Here is a 25,196-nt window from a genome sequence, read left to right on the forward strand (position 1 = left end):
TCTGGCAAATTCTTAAGTATTTATTTCATGTCCTTTCTTTGTTACAGATTGTACGGAAAATATTCCCTAAAATGTTTTTACCCATCTGTTGAAAACACATACATTGTCACTTAAATAATGCATTTAATAAGATGTAACCCTGTCATAGCCTTGCTAATTTTCACAACCACCAGAATCCAATCACAAAATGCAAAGAAATCTTGACACCAAGGTGAGAATTGGGAGTCCTCAAAGCTCACGTGCTACACAGTGTTACAAACACAGGCTTTGGCATACAGCAGTAGCTCATTACTTCCTATTTCAACAATCTGAACTTCAGGCTATTTTAGAAAAAGTTGGCAGCATTTCCACTTCCCAACAAAGACTCTGGAGTACACTTTTCTGAAGACAGCAAACTGTTCCCGATTTTTCCAAAAGTGGTAGCAATTCATTAGAAACCAAGTTCAAGCACCACTTGTCAAGCTGAGTACTCAGCCTGGTGTAGCCAGAAAGACACCAGATTTCAACTTAAGGAGTCAGATACTATTCTCCCATCACAATCACAGCTGGGCAAATCAACCATTTAATCCTTCTCTGCTTTTTGGCAATACTCATACTGTCTGCCAATTCTTTAGGGAGGAAGCTGCCTCCAAGTACACGCCCTTGCAACCTGAATTACAAGCAGTCATCCCTCTAATACACATAGAGGCAAAAAATCTGGGTTTTGTTTGTTTGTTTTTTGTTTATTTGGGTCTTTTTGTGGGTTTCCTCACTTAGACTCTGATCTGCTGTTCAGCTCATTGTGGCAGACCTGCCCAAGTATGTAGCCACAAAACAGGACTTTAATAGTTTATACAGAACATTAATCTGTCCTATCTCATAAGGCATCAGGACAAGGAAGGCTTTTGTATACTCAGTTGTTGGTTAACGTGATCCGTATTTGTGCTAACTGTACATTTCTTGCTTTAAAACCCAGGTAGACTTATTTGGTATGAAGGAACAAGGAATCAAATTTATCTTTTACCCTGCCACCTTCAACTTTATTAATGGAACAACTGTTGGAAGAGAGATTGGGAAGTCTGAAGTTTGAAGATGAAGTCTTGAAAGCAAACACTACTTTCTGCTACTATTAAGAAAGCAGAAGACTCCAGTGTATCCAACCACAACTGAATGCCACAACAACTTGAAAAGGAAGCAAGGAGAAAAAATTTAAAAGAAAAAAGGAATTCCCTTGGTTTCTATGCTGTACTCGCTTCAGTTTATAAAGCCAGACATTAGAGTGGAATATTCCTACAAAATGGAGCCTGAAGAAGCAGAGCTGTTTGAAGGAGCTTTCAGAAACAAAGAGCCTTGAGCAGAAATTTTTAGAAAACTAAAAGGAGCATTCAAATGACACTTTTAGACGCTGAGCTGCTTGCAGCTAATGGCAGGAGGGGGAAGGCAGTGGAGAATACAATGTTTGGAACATGATGGAAAACAGAGAGGGCACAGTGAAAAGGAAGACTGAAATTCAGAGAGAGGGAGTCGGCACATGGTGACAGATGTAACGAGAAAGATCTGATACAAACGGTTCATGTGAAATAGTACAAAGAAAAAGGAACAGACAGATGCATAAAACCCACACAACTTCACTGCTGCAATCGGGCTGAACTGCATACTTAAGAGATGTGACAACAGTGAAAAATACAATTTTGCCTTTTATTCCAAAAGTTTTATTTTCCCTAAGCCTAACCAAAGCAGATAAGGTCAGATTAATCACTAATGCAGTTCCGGGTTCTTTGGCAGACTTGTACCTGCTAATATTAAATGAAGACTAGATTCAAACTTAGGACGTGTTCCTGAGAGGTTAGGCTAGTTTCCTGCTCTCTCAAGGACAATCAATAAAGGTTTTTGGATGGTTATTATATCCTCTGAATAACACAACCCTTGGAAATGCACCTTAAGGAAGTTACTAAAGCATCATGCAAAGGCAGCAGTGATACAATGCAGTTCAGAACATCATTGGCTCTGTAAGATCCAAGAAAGAAAAACAGAGTGTGACTGACAGCTGCTACAAAAGAAAAGCTACAAGATGAATCTTATCTGGGGAGAAGTGAGAGTCAACAAATGTTACATCCCTCTGGTTTTATTAAAGCCCTTCTTGCTATCCCTAGAAAAGCACTAATTTACTGAAAGAAAAAAAAAAAGAACCCTAGTTGCAGAAGACTGGTATAGTCTCCTTGGCTTACAGTTACTATCAGATGGGACATAGGCGAAGGAGAGAAAAGAGGATGTATACTTAATACCCCAAATTCTTAGTTTCTAATACTGACAGTAGAGCAATCTCAAGCTGCCAAGACATCACAGCACCTAAACACAACTTTCAAAGCTTCATGCGCTTCTCTCTACTCTCTTCTCTCTACTTCTTCCTCTGTTCTAACACTGCCCAGTAAAGTTTCACGGGAGGAAAATCTAAGGGCAGAAAAGGGTACAGACCTGGCAGTTCTCAAACAAATGGTATCAAGACAATGAGCTAAAATTATGCCAACGGAAAAAAGGATAGGAAGTATAAAAAGGGACCAACCTGACCAACAAAGAGCTCTTCAACGATCTCAGAAGAGAAAAGCATGCAAGTAATGGAAACGAGGACAGGTTATTTAAGAATTATTAAGTAGGACCAACAAGAGAACACTGGGACCATATCAGAACCGAAAGAGGAAAACAAAATAAGCAGCAGTTGACAAGAGTAAGAAGAGACTGCATTAAAATGCACCTGCATTAAAAGAAAAACAACAAGGGAAGTGTTAGTTATGCAAGGTGGAAGAAAAACAACTGACAGCTGATGACATTAGAAATGAAACAGCAGTTTTCACTGCAGTATTCCCCAGTGATGGCAAATGCAAGCAACTGTAGTCACATCATTGACAAAGGAAGATCTCTGCCTAGTAAAAGAAAAGAATGGGTTAGAATGTAGGTTTCCTGAAGTTCGATGTTCACAGGTTCTCAGGGCACCAAAGACTTCTCTATAAGGTATGTCAGAAACTGGTATGTTAATCTTATATTAATGATAGGTTAAAAAGTAGCCTCAAAAACAGTAGTAATATTAGTTATATTTGAGAATTGGCAAGCTGAAATGCCTATTTTTAAACAGAAAGACAGGGAGAAGCAGCAAAAACTTCTTGACCAGAGTCAAGACCATTAATTTTTAATTCTAAAAAATATTTTGGAACAAGTACTCAAACTACACTTGTTTATGCTTTCCACAGTAACTGACACAAGTCAGCCAACAATAAGTCACATTAAAATCCTTTCTTCCACAGTAGTGTAATGAAAAAGCAGTAGATGAAGTATCTTTATCTTGACATCTGACTATCACAGGACATTCTCATAAGACAAACACAACTCAGATTAAATTATTACTGTGTGAATGCAGAGCTAGCTAGAGTTATCAGAAAGGAAAAAAAATAAAGTCACAGTCTACTGTCAAAACAGAAAGCTGTAAGGATATTCTGCAGAATTATGTTCTAGGATCAGTTCCATTGATATTCTAACAATCTGGATGATGAAATCAATAGACAACATGGAGTTTGAGTGTCTCCCAGATCTACTGGAGGACAATATTCAAATTAAAAAATGATCTTGACAAGTTAAGGAGTTGTCTAGAAAAATATAACATTTAATATTGGTAAGTAAAGGAATCATTCAAAACTCAAGTCTGAATCAGTCACTGCAGCAAACATGACCTCAGATTTTTGACACCTTGAATGCCATAACATAGCAAAAGGCTACAAAGTATTCCATACTGTTTAATTGCCCCACACTATTTACCTCAGAATTTTTTCCCCTGACACAATACGAATATAATGACTGAGAGAGTGTTGGATTTAAAAAAAGAAAAAAAAAAATCCCCTTCTCGTCCCAGAAAGAATTCTTGACTTACTTCAGATCTACGAATCTTCTCCATGTTTCATTAAACTCATCAATTCGGAGTTCTGGCAAGCTTTAACAATTTAGAAGGGAAGAACACTGCCATCTCCTGGAGCAAGTGAAGCTTGCAGTTCTCTGCCTGCCTGCCTGACTTCTGCTCTCCATCTTGCATTGTTTTCCATGCACTGAAAAGTAACCTCAGGGACTTAGCAAGTCACTATCAGATGTTGCCTTTAGAAATACAAGCAAAAGGCTACAGTAGCATACTGCTTGCAAGATAAATCTTGGTGGCCTAAGTTCAGTAGCAACATGAATCGGATCTACCCACCTACCTCACCACATGCTACATGCTTGAACAGATTCCTTTCAAACAGCCTTCCTTACCACATACAAATCCTGAACAGAAATCTCTGTAAAAGCAAGATTAGGACCAGCCTATTCTCATTAAAAGCACAGCAGCCTGGATGGAGTTGTAGGTGACTCTTGGCCTACAGGTGTCAAATCCTTCTGCTATCATCTTGCTTTTATTGTCAAGGATCCATGTTACAATCAGATGTTTTCATCCAACAGCCTTCAAGAAGCAGCTTCTGAGAATGCACCAAATGCTTGATTAGTATCACCTAGTCAGGCATACATTTCTGTTCCACACTAAACAACAACTCATAGCAGTTCGTAAGAAGGTACGATGTATCTACAAAGGTGTATAAAATTACTTCAGTAACTACTCCCCCCCACTTCTGTTAGTTACAGCAGTATCCCTGATACATTATCAGAAGAGCTTTACAACAAGGGGAAGAAATAGCCAGTTATGAAGTAACTTGGGACACACCTAGTAATAACAGTTCATATTGTAGGTAAGCTGCAAGCAGTGTCACATAAAGGCTCTTCCATTTCCCCAATAATGCTGACTATTCTACTAGTGCTCGGTTCCAGTTTCTAATTGGAAGCTACCTTAGGGATCTAGTGCTCCATTCATGCCAGTTGCTACTCAGCCCAAGGATGTAGCTCAGTTACTTTTTTTTTTTAACCAGATTATAGCTGAACTAGGATATTACACTGCTGCAAATGTTTTAAAATTAGTTTTCTAATACTGACTACATAGAAGATAACATTCATACCTTTTCCTATTAATCCATATTGGAAGTTTGAAGTCTTTTTGAATGCTATAGCTGCTTAATCATTCCTCTGAAAAAGAGCACAACTACCAAAACAAAAGCACTAATGTCAGAAGGCTTCCACAGTCAGAGAAGCATCGGTAAAGCACAAGGGCTGAATCAGGATGAAAGCAAGATGACAGAATATTAGTATGAGCAGGATGAGAGAGATAACAGTCAAGCCTAGAGACACAGGCAAATTTTTAGATGCTGCTACTTGGATACTACAGTTAAGCCTTACAGTGTACTTCACAAGTGCTGTTATTTCCTTCTTCTGGTCACGCGAACAGTATGAATAGTTTATTATGCCTACTGCTATTTCCTGTCTCATCTAAAAATTTCAGGTGATTTCATCCTTTGTCTTCTTCATACTGGAAAGGTATTCTGCTCACCTTCCTGAGGCTTCTTGAGGGCTTTACCTGGTTAGGAACAACTGACCCAAAAAATAAGTTTTATCAGAATATTTTAAAAGTACTCTCTGAAGAAAACAAAAAGTGATTTTCCCCTATACTTTTAGTTTCATTCTACAGTATTTGGCTTCCTTCTATTCTGCAATTACAGTTGAGGTTCACAGGAGTACCTCAGCTGTCAATGCTAAAACTCAGATTTTGGGTAAACTCAAGTAAAAGAATTCTGGAATTTTTTGGCCATCATACCTCAGGTTTGCTTTGCACATTACATGTTCTGATGTGGTGTATCCTTAGAGAAGAATGACTTAGGCACCTTAATAAAAAAAAAAAATCCTTAAAAATTTAGTATCTTTAATTCAACATTCAGTTTATTTTCTAAAATAAAAAACACGCACATTTGTAATATACACCATTTGATTCTTACCAAAGACATGTTTATAAATAATTTTTTTTTCCTTTTAATAAAGATCTCTATCTACAGTCCCAATCCTGAATGCCAATCTGCCCAACTGTTTTTTAGGCAAACAGATTCCACTGAACACAATGTACATCTGTATTGTTTCAGGTGCTGGAAAGCAAATGTACCTGCAGAAGTAGATAATTATCTCTTCAGGCACTTGCATTTTGGCTAAACCAAGTTTAAGAGTTTCATTACTTATACAAAAGAAACAAAATTCCAGTCCTTACAGGCTTCTTCAGCTGATTTCCACATGAAAGAAGTACGGAAACAGAAATTTACGTCAGTCACCTCACTAGGAGAAAATGCCGTATTTCTTCTCCAATTCTTCAACAGAAGTATCTTTCAATCCCATGTGGTTCACATGATTGAACAATACCTGTGTAACTGTAAAAGAAAATCCCAACATAAACTGTTATTTTTGTTACCCACACTCTTAAGGTAAATTAGTCCAAGTCTTCCCTCGGTGAGAGTAAGGGTTGGATTATATAGCTGAAATGCAAGTAAATTTTTAGAACTACTGAGAGGATGAAAAAAAAGCAGCAAAGGGAAGCTCTCACTTTGTTTTGATGCCCATGAGCCGCCTCACATTTCCTTAAACAGGTATATAATCCTGACAACATAAACAGACAACTTTTATTTTGTTTACTATCTCGGCATTATGCCATTAAATGCAGAAGATAAAAGTTAATGCCAGATGGCAGACAAAGCTTACATCAGGTTAAAGGCGTGAATGCGATTCATAAGAGGAATTTACTTGCACTCCAGTACGTTAAACAAGTAATTTTATTTTAAGGAGATTCACATATCAAAATTTTCAAAGTATAATGGTTATTAGGGAAACTCAGCTGTAGATAGTAAGTTCAACATTATTTGGTCGCAGAGGAATGTTTTGCTTTTAAGTGTCTCACTGTTATATAGTCTCTCTGGTGTTTTAAATAAAGAAAATGTTTGCGACAAACCCTAATGTTATAAACCATGAACCCAAGTCAACGTCAACCTGAATTGCAAACTAATTTAAGTGATGCCTCAAGAAAAGGACAGATGACCAGGCTGAGTGGTTTAGAGACGTTTGCATTCTTTTTGCCAATTGTAAAGTCAGGATTGCCAAGAAATGGTTGTAAATTGTGGAAACTGTAATTTGGACACCTTGCATCTCAGATATAAGATTTCATACAAATTCATAGATTTGTAACATTACCAGCTACAAACTGAAATGCTAGAGAAGCTTAGTTTATCAGACTAAAATGCAGTAGTATTACTGATAAAAACAAAAGGATTTAGCTGTAGTTTTCAAGTCTTAACAATTAATAAGGAATCAAAAGATTAAGAAAAATTACAATCATATTAACTTCTAAAGCAATCAAAAAGCTAGACAACTAATCTTAACTGATTATTACATGGAATAAACAACAAGAATAGCACTAAATTTTACGTATTTTTTGCTAGATTCTACAGTATCACGAATGAAGTTTAAAAAGACACTACCAAATTACTTACTTTTTTTCTCTGAGCCCGACATAAACATTACTGCCATATCAAATCTTTTTAATTCAGATAGCCTCTGGAGGATTTCAAGGATGAGAGATGGCTCCTCTTTCCTGAAGAAGATTATTAGAAATATAAAAATAACTACTGTTGATTAGAAAGATTCAGTAGCTGCAAGCAATATTAAAGACTTCAGGAATAAGAAATTAAAGGACCAATGGAATTCCCTTCTCTGTGTCTCTCATGTTCCCTGCCTTTCCCATCTTTCTTGTCCATTCTTCCACCCACAAAGCAGAAAGTCAACATCCAGAAATCTTTATGCAAGTATCATTCTGATACAGAGAAGAGTGAAGAAATATAAAAACCTAGACTGATGCAAACTGACTGCTGTTCACGTACAGAATAGCTGCTTATAGGTTTTAATGCTTACACCTTGCCATAATGTCACCATTTCTTACATATATCGGGGTGTTGTGAAGGGAAGTAGCACCTACGGTCATAAGAGGCTCAGCAAAAAGCACCACGTTACAGTTGCCATCACTTTTATCCATACAGAAAATTCCTAGATTGTGTTCATTTTACATTCTTCTGGTCAACAGTAAACAGGCAGTGCCTTTGTTACAAATACTAACAACAAGTAGTATTTTTCTTTTGTATCTTGTCCTGTCTCCCCCCCGAAACGTCTTTCACCTTACTGCAAACAATTTCAACTTCCTAGCCTTTATGTGTCATACCACCAAATGTAGGACTGTATCTCTTGAGATGTCATGTTTCACCCACAGGATGGATATCTACTTTTAAAGCAACCAAGGGAAAGGCTAACATTGATTTACGTTTGCTTTTCTATATAAAACACCCTAAAAACATTCTGAGTGTGTGCTCTCAGACAGAGTAATTCAGAGAAGCGATACACTGCCTCTGACAGGCAAAATGAACTTTAAGACTCAAATGGTAGCACGGATAGAAACTTAAAAAATAATTATCAGGTCCTGTCTTATCAGAACTTCTAGCTCCAATACACATTTACTATAGGCTACTGTAAAATGCTAGCAGGTAATTAAAAATAAAAGCCAGAATGCATCACCATAAGCACTGCACAAAATGAAACCCTCTGTATTTCTCAGCTTTAGAAAAAAGTTAATATAGAAAGCTAATAATGTGCAATTATATATGATAATAGAACATACACAGTAATATGAACAAAAAGTATTTCATACAGTCTAATATTCAGTTTCCAATGCTATTTAGCAGAACTGAATTCGACAGCATACAGTAAAGACTTTATTTCTTTACCTCTTTTCTATCTGATTTTTCAAGATACATTTAATTTCTTAAGAAGGAAAAATTGAATCATTCCAATTATTGCATCATGCTCATGTAATGCTGCATGCTGGAAATAATTTTGTAAGCCCAAGGGTAGAGCTAGGGAGAAAAAAACAGAAAGGGCAAAAAACCAGAACAGCAATAAGCGATGGAAAACAGAGGAGTTAAACTTACTCAATGTAGAAATCATGTAGAATTTTCAGTATCTGGTTAAACAAGTCTGGATCTAAGGATTTCTGGAACAGTTTTGGATAAAGCGAAGGCTCTATTTGCTTTGGAAAAATTAAAAAAGTATTACTTTTAGGCAAGAAAATACAGTTGAGTCATAAGAATTAGAAATGAGTTTTTAGGAGGTCTTGGACAATGCTGAACTGCATGAAAGCAAAAAAAAAAGAAAAATCACTTGCAATATTTGACATTGAACGTTAATTTGGGGGGTTTTTTGTGATGACGATTGGTAACTGCTTTTAGAAGTATTCTAAGCAATTTCTTTTTTCAAAATACATATAAGCAGAAGTACACATTAAGTAGATTGATGTGTTTCAAGCATTTTTTCAGTTTAAAGAGATAAGAACATTGCTATGTCTAATTACCCTAGAAGCATTAATTTGAAAAATTAGAATTTAACGTGGTTACTAACGTATTCATGTCTTTACAAAATCAGGGCCTATGTTTGAAAGAAGAGACAGATTATGCAGAGACTGTACTCAAAGCGAGGTAAGTGAAAAGTCAGGCACAAGAGAAGAAATACTCAAATGTGGATCAAACTACTTAGAATTATGTGAAGGCAATTAAAGCAAGGGACTATTGTACACTGTTAAGACGCTCTAAACATAGCTACCCCTTTCCACCTAAGTTTGCGTTGTTTCTTCAATGTCAGTTGAAGAAACTGTCCAAGCAGTGTCAATTAATACTACGTTTCATACCTTCAGGTACAAGTACATATTTTCTGGGCAGTCTTTCAACTTCCTGAAGTCAGACTCAAGCTGGAAAGAATTTGCAGGAATAGCAGGGACTGGAGAAGCAGATGTAAATGACCTTTTTATTTCTTTTTCTCTCTGTTTGTTCACAGGGAAAGATGGATGCAACATTGATGAAATTCCTTTCACGCTAGCGGGAAGCCTGCAGAGAGATTTTGAAATAGATAATCAAGAAAACATTTAAGGAAATCTTACCCTGAGACCTAATTGGAGATTCTTCAATTCATTTAAAATACCAACAACATTTTTAAAAATAATGGGGTTTAGTTCAAGCAGGTGTCTAAAAAAAACCCTTCAAATTATGGAAGCTTTACACTTGATTCATCTTTTCTAAAAAAACCACACCTGCAAATACTTACAAATATACTCAGCCTTTCTCTACTTTGTTTCTGGAAATAACTGCGCTTTATGGTACAGATTCCTACCATACACAGCTGCAAAAAAAATAATTACATTTTCTGCAAGTTCACGATGCAAAACAATAACACGTCAAACGAACAAACTGTTTTCAACACTGATTACAGTGGAGCTATTTTTGTCCTGTAATTTGTCAGTTCACTCCATTTATTTTTCAGAAGTTATAAAATTGTTAAAAAATACACTTTTTTCTTCAACACTTCAGAGTAAATCCTTCTGACTGAGCTGGAAAAGGTGGGTGCGAGACGGTCTTTCTCATAGAAATTCTTCAATCAGAATTCCATAAAAAGCATTTACTGTTAACAGAACGAGATGATGCCAATGCATACAGAGTTTTCCTAAGCAGACAACAAGTAGAGTTCCAGCAGGGGTAAAATTAGGATAGTGGCTTCTATACTTCAGCCTAGCTTCAGCCAGCCAGACTTGAGTTTGCCTAGCTAATACAGTGGAACTTGGAGCAAACCTGAAGTTATCGGCTGCCTGCATAGCAGAGGGAAGAGTGGTGACACTCTCATCTGCTCCTTTTCTCTCACGTAACTGGTGTGCAAAGACTGTTTGAACTCTGCTCAGAATCTACTCTAAAACATTACAAATAAAAAACACAGCTAGGGAAGATGAAGTGCACAAGGAAGAGACACAGCTTACAGGAAAATCTTATGAATTCTTTATATTGGAAATGTAAGAACAAGACTAGTTTTCCATCTGATAGTAAATAGATAATACTTCTCTCAACCACTCCATGACCAAAGAGGTAGATGTGTAACAACTACAGTTTCTTTGAATATCTTCTTTTTGATTTGAATTCTCCAAAATATGTTTGATACCTCATCACATGTAGAATCTGAAAATGATGATTACATTTCAACTACATTTACTTTTTAAAAGAGGATCAGAATTTTTATACTTACTGTAATGGTGACGTATCACCAATTTCTTCTATTTTCAAGTGCTTTGCTTTTGGAATGTCCGTTGTAGTCAACTGATCATCCTGATCTAGATTCTCTGTTGTTTCAACACTCATTGAATCCCTCCAGTTATTGACTAAAGAAGTAGTGCTGGGCAAATCACTGTTTGGTGTGTCATCATCAATTTCTTCAATGGCTATTCTTCGCAAAGGCTTCTGAACAGAACACGTAACTCATGTCATGTGTAGCCTCAACATCAGTGTATATATAAGCCCCAGAGAAACAGCTATGTTTAATTTTAAATAATTTCATGATAACTAGTTCATTTGTAGTGGTGCACATGGAAGATACTTTCAATCAAGATAAACGGCAGAAAAAAAGAAACTTTATTACATTCTGCATGAAGCCTTATATGACCATTTTATTGCTTTACTCTCATAAACCAGTGTATCCTTACTCTAGAGGATCTCAGAATCTGCATTCTGTTTTCCCAGTAATAAAAAATACTTTTTTTTCCCCTACTAAGGTTGAATGGGCAAGGACTACCATGTATTTTGACCAATGATCTGGCCAAGCTTTGTAATTTAGCTAAACAAGTATCCAGCAACACAGGCCTTCACCCTCAACTTAAAATTTTTGAGACAAATATCTGTAACTTAGCCCTGCTGGTTGACCAAGTTACATACATCGCAAGGCAATTAATTCCACCACTACAGGTCATGCTAACTAAAATGCTTCAGCTTGTTTAATCTCTGCATGATCACCACTATTTTTGACCTTCGCAGGTCTTACAAGGAAGCACCATGGGGAACGGGGGGAAGAAAAAGAAATTCATCACCTTTTACTTTGGAATTTCATTTCCTGAACATGAACATAGTATATATTGGTCAAGAAATACAGATGCAAATACACACAATTAAACATACTCAACAATTTATAGAGTTCTAGAAACAACAGATTTCTCTGTCCAACTCTAACACAATCCCATCGTAAGTCTTCACTGCAGTTTGCAAGCTGCTTTAAATCATGCCAAAAAAACCTGTCTTGTTGGTGTATTGACAGACGATACACGGTTTGCTTTGCCAATATATCATGTTATCATTGTGCTAAGTCTGGGAGGCTGCCTGTGGGTATGAAACAAAATCACAGTTCTCTACAATCCTTGGGCAGTACTAAAAGCATAGATGGTTCATCTATACTTTGTTCTACCTTAAAGAATAACAAGGAGAAAACAGTCAAACTAGTATCTCCACTTAATTTAGAAGCCAAATTGAAAACAGTATAATTGTCTATAGTATTTCAGTTACTTCAGAACAGATTCATTTAGATTTCAAGAAATATTGTATCTGGTTATAGAGAATGCATAATACTCCCCGCCCTCCCCCAAAAAAAGGATCAAAATGTGTGATATTTTCTACTAAAACTATCCATCTGAATTATATATATTTAATGGAGATAAACAAACATTTTGAAACCATCAAGAGCAGAACACTACAGTACTCCGTACAAAGTGTGAGCATGCTTTGTATTTTCACAACTCACTGCTGAATGTATAAAGATTAAATGTACTAAAAGGGGAAGCCTAATACATAAAGAAAGCTAATATTACTCCCTGTATTACCGCATTTTGCCACATGCAACTCATTAATCTGACTATAACCACTGGTAATTCATAGTGCAAAAATACTGCTTCTTGAAAACCAATACCCAGCTATTCTACAGTTTATGTGAATGAAAATGCCAGCTCAAGGCTTCTGCAGCAGGCCTGGGTGACACCAGCATATCACATGGGTAAGCACCACATCTTGTTACCCACTACAGCTGCTACAGAAACTGTAAACAGCAGATGAAAAGAAGGGAAGTTTACCCAGAGCTCTCTTCAAATCTGCAATCAAGCACAGAGACTCAACTGCCTCCCCTTTACTCTCAACTGCGATGTTACCTCTGGACCCAGGACAGGGTTGTGGGGTTGCCTCCCTGTTTCATATTATAGATATGGGCGTACACCATGTTTCTCAAGTGTGGTACTGCAGGCTGAATTCTTACAGCACTGCTACTGTTACACACACATGGCAATGCTCAAGTTACCTTCCTGAAAAATATCAAAAGAGTAAATCTGTAAATTTTGGGCTTTCCACAGGCAAGATGTATCTGTCAGGAGTTAAGTCTACATAAATAAGCAAGAAGTGGGTTTTAACTTTAAGCCCTACCTTTCCCATCATTACAGAAAGCAACTCACAAAACAAAACAACTTACTGTTGACTTCAGGTGTAATGGATTATCAATCAGTTTCACTATATTTTTTATTTCTGTTTCTTTTATCAATACTGCAGGATATTCTTGACGAGTCCACTGTTCTTTCTCAGCTAATTTCTGGAGGGAAAAAAAAAAAAAAAAAAAAAGCTAAGTTGTCCAAAAGATAAAAAGTTTGAGGAGTAATTGTAAGGTATGTTAAAAATTATGTAATAAAGAATGAAAACATACTACTACTATAGGCTTACAAAAAAAAAAAGCATAAGTACATAAGTATACATACATTCCTTATTTTAGTGAGTTCATTTATTGCTTGTTTATTTCCAGGTTCCAGCTTCAAAACAGCTTCAAAATCTGAGTGAAAAATAACATATGAACACCGTAGACATTTCAAGTTACAAAGTAACCCCGGCAAATTTTTAAACCTTCTATTTTCCTCTCACAGCTCTAAAATAATTAAAGGCAGGTAAGTCATCCTAATGCTTATATCATGACCTAGTTTCTAAACACATTTTTCAAACTATTTCTTACTACTTATCATAAGCAACAATAGTTGTAATTTCACACAAAACTGCCTACTCATCATGTGGATACCAACACAAAAAACTATACATATTCAGTGAAACACTACAAAATCCCACCATTCTTAACTTTTGCACTGATAAGCTCAATTAGTCAGCAATTGATTTAATTTCTATTAGAAGATTAAAAAAAAATCAGGATGTCCTTATGTTCATCTCTTACCTATCACACTTTGGCTAATTCAAAGTCATACCTTGCATAGCTTCTTTTAGCTTTCCAAGAGCAACTCTGGCAGCTCCTCTTCTGGCAAAGGCTTTAGAATAGGAGGCATCTAAGAGCAGAGCTTGTGTACAGTCATTTTCTGCCTCTTCATATCTCAACAAAAGATTAGTACAAAATTAATAAATCAGTTTCAAGAGACAGTTTCAACTGAAAAGACAGAGCTACCCAAAACAACTAAAATATGAAGACAGATCTTAATTACCTATATACATATAAACACACACCACTGAGCTAAAATGTAAAATAAAAGCAAACATATAAAACATGATTTCTCAGCACCTTGAAATTTCAGCCAAATCTTTTGGTATCTCATGACACACTGCTGACTCTCTCTTTATCATCACAGAGAAATTCACTTCCTCTGTGAAAATAAACACTTAAAGCCTGTCAGAGCAGAGTCCACTTTAAACATTAGATAGCCTTAAAATGAAAGTTAGCATCATAGCTTTGTAATTCTGAAAACCAGAAATACCGTTACAAACAAGCAAAAATACAACAAAGGAGAAGCAAGCAAATATGAGAATAAATTTCTCTAAATATGAATTTCCGTGACTTGTCCTTAACTATTTCAGAACGAGAAGTCAGTATATCCTTGCATTAAAGTAATTTGCTTCACTGTAAGATCAAACTTCCTCATCCCAGTTATATTTAGTTGTATTAGATCATGAATCCACTATATGCATATTAAATTATTTTCATTCATTCCTCTTCTTGTTCTTCAATCTATCATTAAATTTATGGAAACAGTATTTTCTTTTTGCAGTTATCAGTTCTAGAGATTTATAAGAATACCAATGAGCTTCTGTTGCCTTTTATGTTTGGATCCTCTCTGAAAGGTAAAGACTGATAATACACTGATTTATCATACAGAATCGATTTGCTCGCTTGGTTGTTCAATTAAAGTATCACTTCCTCTGATTCTCTGAGAACATTATTTGCATTATGCTGTCCTCTATGGCTTCAGTACTACATTATAAACGTTGTGTCAGAAATACTACCTGTGAAATCTATTTTATAATCTCATAATTGGAGATCAATGTATTGTCTCTACAGATACCCAGCCATGTCACGTTAGAACAGATGACCAACATAATGCTCAGCAATCTGCTTCTCATGCTACCAGTTTAAAAGGTTTAAACTACCATACCATCAGGGAGTCAAAAAAAATTCAGACTTCAAAAATGGTCATATGGAATTTCTCTCACTTGCTAGAAAGTATGCATTTCCCACTGCTACTGAATTATTTGAATAAAGCTTAATTAAAAATTAACTGCACATACATATCTCCATTAGTGGAGTTAAAGAAAAATATTTTAAAAGATGACAATTTCCAGAAAAATCTCCTGTATAATCCACTTCTTTTTACAGTGCAACATTTAGTAGCTGACTGGGTTTTATAGTCAAAAAAGACAAAAAGCTTTGGGCAGGTCCTTTGAGAATGGTGAATATCTAGAATTTTACACACACAGAAGAATGAAAATCAAACTTGAGAAACTGTTTCATACTGATGCTTTTTTATTCTCTCAGAATTTCTTTCCTATGAAACGCACTGTCAGATCACACATACCGAGTTGTTCTCTCTCCCTTACTGTTTTCAATACAATTTATTCTACACTGAATTGTAAAAAGAATTAGACGGAGTGACAGTAACTTAAACTAAGTAAAAATCTACTGGTTCATTCTTCCATCTAGTTCACAACAAAGAATCAAAAGGCATAGCACAAGCAATCCTACTTACTTTTCAATCTTTAGATAGGCCATGGCTCTGTTAGCTGGCAGAAGCGCATTGGTGCCATCTGCTGCTATACCACGGGTATAACAGTCTATTGCAGTCTCATACTTTCCTTCTTTGAAATAACCATTACCCTGTAATATTGACGTTAGAAAAAAATAGCGTTCAGAAAAACTCTAGTGCAATGAGCTTTTCTTATCCTTTTTAGTAGACAGGGTCACAATATCAAGAAAATGGATCACAAAGCGCATCCACATCAGGGCAGATATTTATGGCATATTTCTTCCTATCTAAGCTTGGAGGCAGACCACCAAAAAAAAAAAACCAACTTAAATTTTTTCTATTACTTCAAGGATAAAAAAATTTTGCTTCATGCATAGTTTAAATCTATAGCTTGTGATTCATCTTTACTCTTGATGTGCAGGATAAGCCACCCTGTACCTCCTGAATTTAAACACAAGCTGAACAAAGCTGAACCTTTACAATTCCCCTTTCAGGACAACTTTCTGTACTGCACAAATCCATCTTTATCCTGCTACATCCATGAAACCGTTACCCTCAAATATTACTTGGGCCCAAATGTTGCTGTTATTTTCTAAGTAATGCTCCATACAACAAAATTACATTACTTTTTTTATTTGTTTCCAAGAGACTAAAATTATCTTTTGCATCTCAGTACTAATACAAAGCCATGTATTATCTTCTCTGCTACTACTGTACTCACTGGCAAAAAAAGTGAAGGCCACAGCTCAGACTTGACAGGATCCATGTTGCCAGAACAGGCCCACAGTGAGTCATCTCTGCTACCAATGAAGTATTGCACTAGACTGAAATGTCATTTCTGTGGCCTCTTCAAATTTTTGTTCCTTTCACCTACTTAATGTATGCTTTCATTTTTTTCCTGCTAATTACCTCTCACAACCACTACAGGAAACCTGAATATTGATAAAATGTCAGAAGTTAAATCGCTAGGTAAGAAAACAGAGAAAATTATGGTTTAGTTGATTATGTTGTTTCTTAATTGCAACAGTCAGGAGAAGGAGAAATCAATAAGCTAACTGTGAGTCAAGACCATGTATCCAGAAATACATTTTTATTGCCATTGTTGCCTGCACTCCTTGAAGTCCTTTTTACAACTACTTCTCACCATGTAATCAGAGGTTTGAAAACACAAGAAATAGTCCACAACTCTATTTGGACAAGCAGTGGTCAAGATGCATGTAATACTGGCTAACTGGGACCTTTGTATAAGAAAGTTCAAGTTCTACTTATCTTACTACATATTTGAAATTTATCATATACAATTTGGGCTGTAAAAGCTACCTTGCATAATTAATCCTCCGTAAGAGTCTCAACAGAACTCACTGTCCCCCTCCCTCTCTATAGAGCCCAAAATGGGAAACAATAAGGTTATATCAAGGACACTGTATTTATGAAGTTCAAGACAGTATCGGGTTTAATTTACACATTTGCATGCTAATAGCACAACACAACACTCTTCTTCACTAGTTCTCTCCTGTTCCACCAGAACCTGTGACTTACCAGATCTTTCTCTGTAATAGCCTTCTGCTTGAGCTGCTGGTCTTCAATGCACTTCTTCTCTTCGTCCGTTAATTCTGGTCTGACCGCAACTTCAAACTCTTTCTGTTCTGAACTTTCTTTTGATGACAGAGCCTGCAAAGATGTAATTTTTTTCCTCAGTAAGTATTTCCCCCACTTACACATTTTCAGAACATAAAATTACAACAAATTCTAAACTTTTAAGATGAAAAAATCTGCCAAGCATTTTAACAGAATTGCCTGTGTTGTAAGTTGAATGCAAATTGAAGAGACCATTCTAAATTGTTCTTGAAAATGTTATTTCTATGAGGGATGGCGAGTCAGAATATTACTTGGTAAATAAAAAGTATGTAATTTCTGAAGCACAATGTAAAATGACCTATGGAACCTGTCTCTATCTATTCCAATTCACAAATCATTTATTTCTTCACTTACTGGAGACTTTGGGTCTTCATTCTGAACATAAATTTTTCAAGCACTTTCAAAATACAGCACACAGTAATGACAGGTGGGCTTATATTTACTAAGGTCATCATAATCAACATTCTCTCCCTGTCATGAAAGGGATCAGACTTGCACTAGAGTATTATGTTCTGCCAGGCTTAAACCCATCTTCTGGTTCGGCAAACCACAGCCATCAGTGCGGCTACAAGCAGGCTAGCAGTTTAGCTTTATGGCCAAGAGAACACACAGGTTCTCTCATATGTAGTGCTACCTTGTACCAAAATACTAAGCATGACTGAAAGAAACATTAACACAGGAGATAGAAAAAACATCTCAGGGAAGATTTAAAAAAAAAAACAAACAGAAACAAAAAAAAACCCAAAAACACAGATGGTGCACACATCCAGTCTTAGTCTGCTAATCCACCATTACACTGATGTGTGCATGCATGCTAGTTAATCTGGAAGAAACTCAATTACAGATTTTAACCTCAGTGAGCTTCAAATACCAGAAAAAGCTCATGAGATTTTGTTGAATTCAGTTCTTGTTATAAATATAAGTTGATACAGATACAAACTGAACAGGGTGCATTAATTTATGTTAGGGCCTATTAATCTTATTACCTGATCAATTTTCTTCAGTTCACTTTTTGCTTCAAAGTTGTTTGCATCCAGCTCTAAAACTTTTTCATAATCTATCAGAAGATCAGAAAACAATGTTTCAGGTAGGAACTACAGGCTAGTAACCAGAGTATAAAATAAGAGCACTCTTTTGAGATAACCCTTTTTTGTAGCTACCTAAAAAGCCAGAGACACTACAAAGAACACATTATTCAAAGACATTTAAAGCTGAATTATTCTATAACTTCTAATACCTACAGTAATCATTTAGACCGGTTGCTTGAATTTTACCTTGCCAGAAGAATATGTGATATGGTTATTTCATTTCTTTGTTTACAGGAAATGAAAATTAAATTCCTACAACAAATAGGCAAATCACAAAAGCTTTAATCAAGCAGACAGACAAACAGTTTCTATGTATTTTAAGAATTTTAAAAAAGACCCACCTTCTTTAGCACCTTGAAGATTTTTCAAAGCAAAGCGAGCAGCCCCTCTTCTGGCATAAGCCTTTGTGTAATTTTTATCTAAAGCAAGTGCTAAATTGCAGTCAGATTCTGCAACAGAATACCTATCAAAAATATGCAAAAGTTAGTTTGGACACATCTAGGTAACAAAACCCAAAACTTCACCCGGTTAGATTACTCTGAAGCTTTACAGGTTCTCCCTAAAGTGGAAATCTTACATGCTTCAGAAGGGGCACAGAACAAGTATTTAAACATCTCTCAATTCAGCACACATTAGAACAGGTGCGGAAAACAGAGGTCAACAACCTCTATTGCAACAGAAAGAATAACCAACTCTCCTATACCCTTTCTTCCCCCAAAACAAATTAGAGCCTTAGAAATAGAGCTCTCTGAATCTGAAAGGCAAATTAGATACTGAACTTTTTCCTCCCTCTTTTTTCTTTTTGAAGTCTTACACTGAAACACAGAAGACAGTGAACTTCCAACATGAAAGCAGAGGAAAAAAAGATGAGAGAGAATACCAGATTCTTTATCCTGGCAATTCCTATTTTACTTTGAAACTGCAAAGCAGATTGCAACAGCAGTCTTACACAGACTATATTATGGCATGATAAATAATATAATCAAGACTTAAAACCAGACAAAAAATCTGAAGGTAGCATTTGAAAGAAGAAAATATTAAAGATTTAACAATATAAGTCTTACTTTTTCATTCTATAAAAAGCCGATGCTCTGTTTGTGGGCAACACTGGATTGTATGGATCAGAATGCATGCCTCTAGTGTAGCATTTTATAGCTTCATCAAAGTTCCCTTGTTTAAAGTAGTTATTACCCTGTGAATAGAAGAAAGTCTTTTTAGTGAAGTATACATTGACAGGCACACTACTAATTTTTGGTGGAAAAATTCAAAGCTCATATTTGAGAATGCTAAAACATTTTTGTTTAACATCTCTCACAAAGTACTGCTTTACTCTAAAACATTTAATTAAAATATTCTAAGCATCCCATATTAAATTTCTCACAATGTATGTAATAAGAGGGTTTTATTATATACTGATTTTCAAGATCTGTAGGTCATTTATAGAAACCTATAACAAGCACATACATAGCTGCTTAAATTGCCATAGAGAATTACCAAAGTTTTTTTGAGTTTTTAGCAACTAGATTGGGCATCTTTGCTTTCCAAGGTAAATATTCTCTTTTCTGCCTCCTTTGGGACACAACTTTTATCTTGTGTGCCCTCAACTGCTTCACCACAGCCAAGATGATAATAGTTAACGACATCTCAGTTTCTCAGTGTAGACTGCAGATTATACATCAGGGAATTTCTACAGCAGCAAGGAAAGAAGGCAGATGTCACCCATACAGACAATAAAAAAACCCTAAGAAACTCTACTGAAGAAAAGTATGGACTGGCAAATGGTCTTAGGTGATTGTTTGTAAACAAAGAGGTGTCTCAGAACTACAGAAGTTGCCATACAACTAACTTAGCCTATCTCACATGGCAATGAAGCACAAAATAGGTCTTGCTGTATTCTACTTGCAAAATAAGGTAAAACTGAACCAATACCAACTTGCCATTACCAAAGCAGGGAAGACATGCAAGTTCGCCCATCATTCCCAGATGTAGTGGCCTCGCAAAGGAGCCAATCTTAAATTCTTGGTGATTTAGTTTGGGGCATTCAGACCTTGTGTTCAGGTAAACACCAGTTTGTTCCACATGGCAATTCTATACAGCAACCCAATTTCTCAAAGCAAAAAAACCCCACTACATTAACCATCATAAGTGCACATTAAGCAGAGTCTGACGGGCTTTGCTGCAATTGGTGATGGGAAGAAACAGAAACGCAGTGAGAATTCTGGATGTTGGAATAACAGGCAGGAAAACAGACATACAAAATTCCAAACAGGCAATTCTTCCACCAGAAGTGTAGTCTTAATGGACAATCTTTTAAAAGAATCTACAAAAGCTCCTATGTCTACCTTGCTACTCTGCAAATCAGAGAATCATTCAGGTTGGGAAAGACCTTTAAGATCATCGAGTCCAACCATAAGCCTAACACTGCCAAGTCCACCACTAAACCATATCCCTAAGCACCACACCTACATGTCTTTTAAATCCCTCCAGGGACGGTGACTCAACCACTTCCCTGGGCAGCCTGTTCCAATGCTTGACAATCCTTTCACTGAAGAAATTTTTCCTAATATCCAATCTAAACCTCCTCTGGCGCAACTTGAGGCCATTTCCTCTCATCCTGTCACTAGTTACTTGATAGAAGAGACCACCACCCACCTCACTACAACCCCCCTTCAGGTAGTTGTAGAGAGTGATAAGGTCTCCCCTCAGCCTCCTTTTCTCCAGACTAAACAGCCCCAGTTCCCTCAGCCACTCCTCATAAGACTTGTGCTCCAGGCCCCTCACCAACTTGGTTGCCCTCCTCTGGACACGCTCCAGCACCTCCATGTCTTTCCCGTAGTGAGGGGCCCAAAACTGAACACAGCACTCGAGGTGCAGCCTCACCAGTGCCGAGCACAGGGGGACAATCACTGCCCTGCTCCTGCTGGCCACACTATTTCTGATACAGGCCAGGATGCTGTTGGCCTTCTTGGCCACCTGGGCACACTGCTGGCTCATCTTCAGCTGGCTGTCAACCAGCACACCCAGGTCTTTCTCTGCCAGGCAGCTTTCCAGCCACTCTTCCCCAAGCCTGTAGCGCTGCATGGGGTTGTTGTGACCCAAATGCAGGACCCAACACTTGGCCTTGTTCAACCTCATACAGTTGGCCTCAGCCCATGGATCCAGCCTGTCCAGATCCCTCTGTAGAGCCTTCCTACCCTCGAGCAGATCAACCCTCCCTCCCAACTTGGTGTCATCTGTAAACTTGCTGAGGGTGCACTCGATGACCCCATCCAGATCATTGATAAAGATATTAAACAGAACTGGCCCCAATACCAAGTATAACAAACAGTTACAATGCTATAACCTTTTCTTTCTCTGCAAGAGCTTTTTCTGCATCTATACGGATTCCATCTTCCTCAGAGTCTGATTCTGGAGATACAGAATCATGGGTACTATCTTCCTTATCAAGTTCTTCAAGTATTTTATCCTGAAATCAGATAAAAACAAATTATCTCATTAGAATTTAACAACACAAAATAAATCAAGCAAGACTTTTAGGAGAACTAGTAGTGCATTTTAAAAAAATCTCTATTGCTTAAGTCCTCTTTACCGAGGAGTATTCCACACTTCAAAAGTAAGAGATCTGTCCTCTAATACTGCCAGCTGTGTTTAGTCTTATATTCTGTTAGAATTATGACCTTTTAATAGATGTATCATTAAAACGTTTTTTTTTTTGGTGGGTTTTTTTTTCCTTAGTCAAACTCAATCTGCTGGATGAAAGCATGGTCAATAGAAAACTAGTATTTCTCAATATCCCAAATTTTCAACCCATAACCTTTTTAGAAGAAAGCTACTTTCTATGTTCACATAGTACGATACTAACTTGTCAACTGAACTCTCAGGACAGTAAGAAAATCTTATTTAAGACAAAATCAACTGGGGATAAGACTCATTTAACAAGCAAATATTCTGACTCACCACATCGAGTTTTCCCCATGCTTCATAATCATAAGACTTGATCTTGTTTTTCTTGTTTTCCTCGGTGGTTATCTTCAAAGGGACTTTACTTTTGCTTTTCTTCTTTTTCTTAAAAGCCCTGTTTCGAATTGGTGGCAAGTTCTAAATTGAAATAAGTAATTTATTATAAAACAGATGTGTGGAAGTCACTTGTATTGAAGAATCTATAGTACCTATATCCAGATACAGTATCTGTATCTACTCGCTAGCTTTATTTTAGAAATCCATCCAGCAAGCTGTTCTCAGGAACTCTACAAAACCACTAAGGACAGAAAGTATAAATCCTTCAATAGGTAATAATAGCAAATATTACATGTATGGTACAAAGTTAAGTTTTAGAAGACAACTCTCTGCAGAGTATCACTGAAGTATCACATCAATACATTAAAAGTCAGCAATAAATAAGTAATACTGATGCTGCAAACACAAATATTCTACCTGGAAGTGATTAAAAATTTACTGGCCCCACCACCTCCAGAGGCTAATGCCCCACAGCTGTTGGTGGAACAGTTTACAGAGGAATCTTTGGTCTGCTTCAGATGGAGAACAAGTCAGCTGGGTGAGCTCATACCTTATATTCCGATATTTTAAGTCAACACAGGTAATTTTGCTGAAGCAAAAAGTAACTACTATAAACACTATCACGTTATGAATAGCTTAGTTAACAGTGACACTGGACTTGTGATTTTTACCTCTTCTGGGACACCACTCTGCTTCCTTAGTTCAGAATCCACTTCTTTAATATCTTTTTCCCAGCTCTCCAACTCTCTCATAAAATCCTGCAGCTCTTCAGCATTTTGCTTCATTTGCAGCTGTAGTTCTATCGCTTTATTTGGTGCACTCATTGTAATCTGCCAAATTTCAAGGAAAAAAACTTTCTAAAGAGAACTTGACAGTATGTACTGAAGGAAGCTAGCTATTTCAAAATGAATTAGTCTGACCTGCGTGCAAGACAGGCTTCCCAATAGCATAGCAGGAACATTAAATAGTAAGAGACTAAGAAGAAACGCAGTTTAAATGTCTTTGAAAAAACAATGGGAAGCCGTGTTAGTTAGTTGAAACAAAGTATATCAGAACAAACAGCAACTCATGCTTTCCTAAGTGTAAGGTAAAGGGCCCAACCAGTCAATGAAAACCCTGAAAGTTATAACAAGGTGTTCCTAGTTTAAAGCAATTTATGCAGTGTTTCCCAGAGGACAGAATGAAGGAAAATTTAACACGTTAACATGTAAGTTTTAACGAAACAAAACCCAAACAACCAATTAAGATACACATGCTGCCTTGTATCTGAACAGAAACAAGACATCTGACAAACCGACTCCGAAAAGCACTTTTGGCTCCTACAAGTAAGTACGTTTAAATACGCACACATTTTTGGCACAGGAACGAGTAAACACATGAGGTGTTTTATTATGAAGTCTAGTGAATTACAAGTCCAGAATATTCTTTGAATGTACGCATCCTTGTACACATCTGTAGCCCTCCAAGTCCCTAAACTACTGTTTAATAATTACTAATACTTAATAGTCTTCATAAGTTTTGTTGTCTTAATTTTAGTATCTTAAGTGAAAGACATTTTATTATCACAGAAGTATCAAGTCACAAGTAAAAAGCAACCTTAAAAAAAGCCTTGGTTACAATTCGGGGAAAAAAACCCCACATTTGTACAGTCTGTAGCACAAAAAGCCAAAAGGATGAAGCAAACGTATTTTGAAAACAATCATGATGAAGTAATTAGTGATGAACTAAATACAAACTTAGACAAAGCAAGCTGTGAATGGTTGATAACTGCAACCTCTTGACTGAGAGAGCTTCAGGATCAGTTACGATCCTCATGTAAGGATAAACAAGCTACTCATAGAGACGGTACACACAACATTTTTAAGGAAGAAAAAGGACTAGATTTTTTATTTGTTTTTAACATCCAGTAAGACAATAACCTAACAGCATAATTATTTATGGGCCAATTGAAGCTAATGACTTCTGCAATACAACGTGCTGTCCATAATTACGGACAAGCGTCTCATAAAAGACAGAAAAACACACTGCACGATGACCAGTGAACTAACGCTCCCAGAGCAGAAGCATTTTTTCACCCTCAGGAGCAAGCACCCGTGCAGATGCCCCGACGCACCCGTTGTGCTTCTCCCTAGTTACCTCCTCCACGCAGGCGGTAACTTGCTTACCCTCAGCAACGTATTTTTTCCTCCAGCCTTCTCAAGACTTGGCCTGTTTGAAACAAAGCGGGAAAGTACTTCAGCTGAAGCCAAACCCGCCTATTTCCCACCGTGTTTGTAATTTTGGTGTTTATTGTAATTATTTTTTTTTCCACTCGCCTCACACAGCTTAGCAGCCACCTTCCCCCCCTCACCCCCAAGTTACAGACCAGGCCCTGACTCCTTCAGGCGCCTGAGGCGGGGCCTGCTGGGCCACGGGGAGGCGGCACCGGGCCCGGCCGGACACCAGACACCCCCGGGGTCCCGGGTCAGCCGGGATCCCGGTACACCGGGGACCCGGGACCCCGGTCCCGCCGCGGCCTCACCTGCGCCGGGTCCCGCCGCTTTCTGCCGCCGCCGCGGCCCGCTCGGCCGAGCCCCCTCCCAGAATGCAACGCGGCCCCGCTTCGTCCGGCGGCCGCCGCCGCCGCCGCCGCTGCTGCTCCG

The 25,196-nt window shown here is 37.3% G+C and overlaps 1 protein-coding gene across 4 annotated transcripts; it reads right to left on the bottom strand.

Moving 5' to 3' along the window:
- On the bottom strand, positions 1–25,180 carry RPAP3 (RNA polymerase II associated protein 3). Of its 4 annotated transcripts, none has more exons than XM_069802250.1 (18): positions 25,076–25,174; positions 24,691–24,762; positions 23,226–23,384; positions 22,495–22,635; positions 21,881–22,003; positions 19,602–19,729; positions 18,879–19,000; positions 18,436–18,506; positions 17,351–17,482; positions 15,815–15,942; positions 14,048–14,169; positions 13,556–13,626; positions 13,276–13,392; positions 11,023–11,234; positions 9,644–9,839; positions 8,892–8,989; positions 7,407–7,507; positions 1–6,293 (listed from the first exon to the last, which is right to left on the bottom strand). In XM_069802250.1, the coding sequence occupies exons 3-18, from the start codon at positions 23,376–23,378 to the stop codon at positions 6,202–6,204; spliced, it is 2,007 nt and encodes a 668-aa protein (XP_069658351.1). In that variant the 5' UTR covers positions 23,379–23,384; positions 24,691–24,762; positions 25,076–25,174; the 3' UTR covers positions 1–6,201. The 4 variants fall into 4 exon arrangements, with proteins under 4 accessions (XP_069658351.1, XP_069658352.1, XP_069658354.1 ...); XM_069802251.1 differs by having other exon boundaries at positions 24,668–24,762; positions 25,076–25,159; XM_069802253.1 differs by lacking the exon at positions 24,691–24,762 and having other exon boundaries at positions 25,076–25,180.
- Positions 25,181–25,196: the final 16 nt, after the last annotated feature.

This window comes from Haliaeetus albicilla, chromosome 14, assembly GCF_947461875.1.
Source record: "Haliaeetus albicilla chromosome 14, bHalAlb1.1, whole genome shotgun sequence".
In the NCBI taxonomy this organism is placed as follows: Eukaryota; Metazoa; Chordata; class Aves; order Accipitriformes; family Accipitridae; genus Haliaeetus; species Haliaeetus albicilla.

What these genes read in the sequence shown, in the direction of transcription:
- RPAP3 (XM_069802253.1), bottom strand. Translation starts at nt 23,378, where the DNA reads ATGAGTGCACCAAATAAAGCGATAGAACTACAGCTGCAAATGAAGCAA. An exon ending in AACTCACTAAAATAAGGAAT is followed by an intron (nt 13,393 to 13,555) that starts GTATGTATACTT and finishes TTTTCCCTCCAG; the next exon opens with AAATTAGCTGAGAAAGAACA. An exon ending in CATTACACCTGAAGTCAACA is followed by an intron (nt 11,235 to 13,275) that starts GTAAGTTGTTTT and finishes TGTTCTGTTCAG; the next exon opens with AAGCCTTTGCGAAGAATAGC.